The 6,953-nt window shown below is 63.3% G+C and overlaps 1 protein-coding gene across 1 annotated transcript; it reads left to right on the top strand.

The window, feature by feature from the left end:
* Positions 1-249: 249 nt before the first annotated feature.
* LOC308357182 (uncharacterized protein) lies at positions 250-966 on the top strand (the record flags this gene model as incomplete). The annotated part of the gene is made up of 1 exon (XM_080826651.1): positions 250-966. One exon carries the CDS (start codon positions 250-252, stop codon positions 964-966), a length of 717 nt encoding a protein of 238 aa, XP_080682777.1.
* Between the last annotated feature and the right edge of the window lie 5,987 nt (positions 967-6,953).

Consider the following 6,953-nt stretch of genomic DNA (forward strand, 5'->3'; position numbering starts at 1 on the left):
TTCTCCATTAGGAAACACATTAAGCGCTCATTCTCTACGGATTGCTAACATGGAGGGAGCTTCCTCCTCCCCCAGCCCCCAGAGACTCTGGGAAACGATGTCAACAACAACAAGGAAAGTCTTGCCCATTGGTCCCAAGGTCGGGGGTGGGGGGCTCCAGTGTATAAAAGCCCCAGAAGAGAAGTGAGCCGCAGTCAGAATCTGAGACACTCCCCTCTGAACAGAAGCCCCCGCTCCATCCGTGACACCATGTCCGGCTCGTGCTGCTCCCCTTGCTGCCAGCCTACGTGCTGCAGGACCATCTGCTGCAGGACCACCTGCTGCCGGCCCAGCTGCTGCGGGTGCGGCGGCGGCTGTGGACAAGGCGGCTGCGGGTCCAGCTGCTGCGGGTCCTGCTGCTGCCAGCCTTGCTGCTGCTGCCGCCCAACGTGCTGTCAGACCACCTGCTGCAGGACCACCTGCTGCCGGCCCGGCTGCTGTGGGTGCGGCTGCGGGTGCGGCGGCGGCTGTGGACAAGGCGGCTGCGGGTCCGGCGGCTGCGGGGCCTGCTGCTGCCGCCCCACTTGCTGTCAGACCACCTGCTGTAGGACCACCTGCTGCCGGCCCAGCTGCTGCGGGTGCGGGTGCGGGTGCGGGTGCGGCGGCGGCTGTGGACAAGGCGGCTGCGGGTCCGGCGGCTGCGGCTCCTGCTGCTGCCGCCCCACTTGCTGTCAGACCACCTGCTGCAGGACCACCTGCTGCCGGCCCAGCTGCTGCGCGTGCGGCGGCGGCTGTGGGCAAGGCGGCTGCGGGTCCGGCGGCTGCGGCTCCTGCTGCTGCCAGCCTTGCTGCTGCTGCTGCTGCCGCCCCACTTGCTGTCACACCACCTGCTGTAGGACCACCTGCTGCCGGCCCAGCTGCTGCGGGTGCGGCGGCGGCTGTGGGCAAGGCGGCTGCGGGTCCGGCGGCTGCGCGTCCAGCTGCTGACAGCCTTGCTGCTGCCGCGGCTACGGCTGCTGCCCAACTGGCTGCCGCACCACCCGCTCTAGGACCGCCTCCTGCCGCCCTTGCTGCGTGTCCCGCTGCTTGCCAGCCTTCCCGCTGCTGACTGCCTCACCCAGAACCACCACGTGCGCACGGCACTGATTCGCCACTTGGGAAACCAAGTCACTGCCAAACGTCGCTGAAAGCCGGCACGCCACCGCCAACTGCCTCCTTTCCAGGCTTGGGCACCGGCCCAATGGAGCCTGGACCACTTCTCCCCGAGCCTCTGCTTCCTCCGTCTCATGCGTCCCGTGCCCGCGTCACGCATCCTGACGTGGACTCCTCATCTCTGCCTTGACTCCTCCACCGTCCACATCTTCATCCTCTCCCTATCAGTAACTTAGAGAAACCAACGCTCAGGCCTGGGGCACGGGTGCCTGCCACGACCCAAAGTCCGGGCATGCTGGGTTTTCTTTGGTCCGTGTCCTCACGGTCCTTGCATCCTGCTTTCTCCCTTGCACGATCCCGTCGAAGGCTTCCCTGAGGGCGGGGGGTGGGGGGCGAGGGGCGGTCGCCTCACCTCTCTTTCCTAATAAACCCTGTACCGTTCTGCATCCCATATGGTGTCCTTGTCCTTGTGCGGCATTCGCGACGACACGACGTAGATACACAGCTCGCATACCACACGCCTTGTCCCTCTGGAGCCTCCTACCCTCCCCCACAAATTCCCGTCTCCACTTGCAGATGAGGAAATCGTGGGACGTCATGTCATAGAGCTGACAGGGACGCACTCGGACGCCAGGCTGCGTGTCCTGTCCTTGCTGAAGGGCACTCCCATTCCCATCTGCGGGCGAGTTAGGCAAGACGCTGGGCCTGAGCCCCGGCGAGATGTTGGTTTGAGTGTCCTCGTGGACCGCGGAAGGCCTCTTCTCCTGTCCATGTGCGTGGTATCTGGGACATGGTGGTGGACAGCCGAGTCCCAGCACTCAGTGGCCTGCAGGCCTGTGTGAGGGCAGCCGGCCTTGCCCTTTAGAGCTCTTGGGAACACGGGGACCCTTTGGTGGCCGAGGCCGCCATCCGCCCATCGTGCACTCCTCCTCCTCCGAGACAGGCTAGCCTGCGGTGGCCTCACGCCCGAGGGCCACCTCTGCCCACGCACATCTTCTGGGGACGTGCGAGTCCCCTTCTGGTTGGGCCTCCTGGTCCTCAGGGCCTCTCGGCAGAGAACGGAGGTCTCGGGCAGTTTTGTGCCGGTCACGTCCTGCTGCCCAACGGCCAGGCGAGACGGCGTCGGCATCCACAGGGCACCAAGGAAAGCAAGGACGGGCGACGTCACGGACCGAGAGCCCGTGCGGTGGGCGGGTAGGATGACTTTGCCGTCATCCGTGACCTCTGGACCATCGAAGGGAACCAAACGACCTCCTGGGCTTTTGGGGGAGGAAGTGTGAAGCGTTGGGGGGAAAATCGACGGGCCTCTCTGGGAGCGGGCTGTAGGCGTGGGTGGGGTGGAGGGCCGGGGGCGGGGGGGACGTCGTCAGGAAGAAGAAAGAGAAGAGAGCACGGGCATTCCCAGGAGTCCCGAGAGCCACACGGCTGGCGCTTCTGGTCCCCAACGGGTGCATGCCGCGGCCTTGGCCCTCGGGGACGTGAGGCTGCATTCAGGCTCCGAGGGGGAGAGCACGCTGAGGCCCCGAGTCCCCTCCTGGGAGCAGTGGAGGGCCCTCTGAGGAGCTAGGATGGCTCCCGCCCAGGGCGCACGCCGACACAGAAGACGAGCGATCCGGGAGGCTCTGGACACACTGCCGAGACCAAGCCCGCCTCCTCTTGGTCCTTGGGAGCTTGGGGGGTTGCGTGACGAGGGGAAGAACAGACACGACCTGGGTTGCCAGCTAGGGACCCAGTGCTTCGTGTCTGCTGTCCTTCATTCTTTTCTTGCAGGAAGATTTTCTTGGAATGCCAGCAGAGTTCATCGATGGGGTCACCCTCCTCTCAGGGCTGCCATGGAGCGACTCAGCAGTTCCATAGGTCCCGCAGTGCTCATCACGGCAAGTGCCCTCCTTAACCCCCATCCCCGGTTGGCACCCATCCCCCCACCCCCATCCACTCTGGGAACCATCGGTTTCTGTTCTGTAGTTCAAGAATCTGCTGCTTGGGAGCACCCCTTCTTTGTCTCTCTGTCTCTCTCCCGCTCCCTCCCTCTCTCCCCAACACCCCCCTCTCTCTCTCTGCCACTCTCCGTCCTTGCCCGCCCAGCTGCGTCTTTTTCCCTTTGTTCTCTGGTGGAGCTTCTCCAGTGGCACCTGGGAGTGCACTCACAAGGTTGGATTGGTCTCTCTCTGACTGACTTCCCTTCCTCCGATGGATCGTCTCCGGCTCCATCCACGTCACGGCCAACGGCAAGATGTCTTTCTCTGGCGTGGCTGCATCCTTTTCTGTCCCAGATCGAGACCCCATCTTCTTTATGCATTCGTCTGTCGCTCGCCGCTCGGGCTGCTTCCGTCCGTGGGCTAGGGTCAGCCACGCTGCTGTTAGCAAAGGGGTGCGTGTGTCCCTTCGGATTTGTGTTGTGGAATTGGGGGACGGTGGGGAAGGCCAAGCAGTGCCATCACCCGATCGTAGCTTAGTTCTACCTCTGCCTCGTTTGTGAGGAAACGCCGTATCCTTTTCGGCAGGGGAGGCGGCCCCCAATGGTTGCCTTCCCACGCACAGCATGGGAGGCTTCCCCTTTCTCCACCGCCTCACCAACACCTCTTGCTTCTTCTCTGGTGGATGGGAGCCACGCTGACGGGTGTGAGGTCCTAGCTCCTTAGAAGCCAGAATGGCACTTCGCTGACGATGAGTGATGTGGAGCATGGGTGCGCGCATCCGTTGGCCATCTGTCGGTCTTCTCGGGACAATTGTCTGTTCCTGTCTTCTGCCCATTCTGGCTTGGGGTTCTGGGTTCTGGGGGTGTTGAGTTTGTTGTGGGAGTGTATGTTCTCGACCGGATTGGGGATCCTAACCCGTGGCGCCTATGCCGCTGGCACATAGCATCTGCCTTGCCGTCGGTGGCCCTTGAGCCTCGTTCCTTGTTTCCTTGGCTGTGCTGACGCCTTTGCTTGGGACGGCGTCCCGGTAGGTGAAGCTGGCTCTTTCCCTTGCTTCAGGAGACCTATCTGGAGAGGGCTTCGCTCGGGCCGGCGTCAGGGACACGACTGCCTGCGCCGTCCCCTAGGACCCTTGTGGATTCGGGTGTCACCTCGCGGCCTTGGACACACCTGGCATGTTTGGGGCGTGCCTACGGCAGAAGGAACGGGTCTGGGTTCCTCGTGCTGTCTGTCGCTGTCCGGGTCTCCCAACGGCATTTGCGGAACAGGCTCTGTCTTTTGGCCACTGCGTTTTCTGGTCCCCGTGGTGGACGACTGACTGACGAGCACGCAACTGTCGGGTTATTCCTGGGTGTTGGGTTCTGCGCGGCAGATCCAGGGGTCTAGTTTGGCGCGCGTCCCATCCCGTTTCGGGGACGACAGCGTCTTGGGGATTTGGGACACCCGCGGCTCTGCTTTGCCCCTTCCAGAGAACCCTGTGTCTTCGGGATCTTTTGTGGCCCCGTCCCCATGGGAGGACGCGTCACTCTCGTTCCGTACGAGAAGAAGAAACCTGCCCTTGGTGTTCCGTGACGGATGGCATCACATCGGTAGTCTCCGGATGTCTTGAAGCAATTTTCAACGTAGGGATTGAGGTTCCCATCGTAGGGATGAGGAACTCGAGACGGGGACGGGGTCAAGTCACGTGGGAGTGTGGGTTCTCCCGGAAGCTACCGTGAGGAAGGGCGTCCAGGCACGTCGTTTCTTTGGGGAGGGCAGATCCCACCGGTCGGAGTGTGGGGACGTGACGCAGGGAAGAGGCACTCGGAGGCCCGTGCGCCAGCTTGCGAGGGAAGCTTAAGCCTGAGGAAGGGATCAGCAGTGACGGGACACACGTGTCGGGATGCCCTGAAATCGGCAACGCGGTTTCTGGACTCCTGACATACACCAGCTCTCTAGGAGCACTGGTTGAGCGTTTCGTTTCGGTCAGTGTGGCAGGCACAGGCGGCGGGACGTTCTGCTGTGGCCTGAAAACAGCCCTCAGGCCTAGAGAGGCAGATCTGCTGCGCAGCCACCGCCCCCTCCCAGCTACGATCCGAGACGTGGCGCTGACGTATTCGAGACCTCATGGCCAGTGTCTGGTTTCCCCCGGCCCTTCCCCTACTGGGTTCAGCAGATGGGGCGACGGACACACTAGCAGGTCGGAAGCTCAGACGGAGGAGAAAGGAGATGACGAGGAGCAAGAGGAGCTGCCCGGGCGAGAAGGAAGGAGGAAGGATGGAAGGGAGGAAGCAAAGAAGGAAGGCGGGAGGCAGGAAGGCACCAAGGCAGGAAGGAGGAGGCAAGAATCCAGAGGGACGGAAAGCACAAGAGACCAAGAGACAGAGAGACAGACATGGAGCCCAGCAGGAAAGGCAACAAGAAGGAAGGAAGGAAGGAAGGAAGGAAGGAAGGAAGGAAGGAAGGAAGGAAGGACGGAAGGGACAGGAAAAGGGAGGGAGGCAGGGAAGGGGGGCGGGCGTGAGCTGGGGGCGAAGGGGCGTGCGGGGGGTGGAGATGGGAAGGGAGGGAAGGCAGAAGGAAGGAAACCAAAGAAGCAAGCATTCCAGAGGATCCCGCGCGGTAAAGGTGGAGGCAGCGGCACCGTCACGGACTAGGCTAGTTCACAAGGTGAGGACTCGAGCCACCAAGTCATCCTGCTGTGCCCATCGCTGGCCCACGTCTGTCACGGAACGTCCCAGATGCTGGGCAAGGGCTGAAGCCTAGATGAGTCGGGAGTGCTGGTCAACCAGGACGCACCTGGACTGAGGCTTGCCTTGTCCCAGTTTGTCCCAGTGCACTGGTGCCGCCTCTGCCCACCTGCCCTTTGGTTCTGCCTTGCCCTTTGGCAGACAGGAGGTGACGCGGCCTCTACCCAAGGTCCTTGGTGGAACTGGGATCCACAGGTGGGCTAGGGTGCTCGGAGAGGCAGATGGCTGTGGGGGTCTGGAAACAGGCTTGGTGGCGAAGCCGACTGGGGCTTAGGCATGGATTCTGGCGGTGCCTGGGAACCTACGGACGTCCTTCTCCGCCCCCGTCCCACCCGGGCCCCACCCCCACCCCCACCCCCACCGCCCGCCGCCCGCCCCAGGAATCCTCGCGATCTACATACAAGCTAGGCGGCCAGGCTGGGGAAGGAACGCTGCTCGGACGCGCGCCCCTCAGGCCAGCGGGCAGTCTATCCCGCGATCCGACGATCAGTGAAGCCAGTCGGACGCTGCCGATGGGACCACCTTGCTCTCGTGTGCAAACGTCTCCATGAGTGATTCTCCATTAGGAAACACATTAAGCGCTCATTCTCTACGGATTGCTAACATGGAGGGAGCTTCCTCCTCCCCCAGCCCCCAGAGACTCTGGGAAACGATGTCAACAACAACAAGGAAAGTCTTGCCCATTGGTCCCAAGGTCGGGGGTGGGGGGCTCCAGTGTATAAAAGCCCCAGAAGAGAAGTGAGCCGCAGTCAGAATCTGAGACACTCCCCTCTGAACAGAAGCCCCCGCTCCATCCGTGACACCATGTCCGGCTCGTGCTGCTCCCCTTGCTGCCAGCCTACGTGCTGCAGGACCATCTGCTGCAGGACCACCTGCTGCCGGCCCGGCTGCTGCGGGTGCGGCGGCGGCTGTGGACAAGGCGGCTGTGGACAAGGCGGCTGCGGGTCCGGCGGCTGCGGGGCCTGCTGCTGCCGCCCCACTTGCTGTCAGACCACCTGCTGCAGGACCACCTGCTGCCGGCCCAGCTGCTGCGGGTGCGGGTGCGGGTGCGGGTGCGGCGGCGGCTGTGGGCAAGGCGGCTGCGGGTCCGGCGGCTGCGGCTCCTGCTGCTGCCAGCCTTGCTGCTGCTGCCGCCCAACGTGCTGTCAGACCACCTGCTGCAGGACCACCTGCT

This window comes from Martes martes, assembly GCF_963455335.1.
Source record: "Martes martes genome assembly, chromosome: 16".
NCBI lineage: Eukaryota > Metazoa > Chordata > Mammalia > Carnivora > Mustelidae > Martes > Martes martes.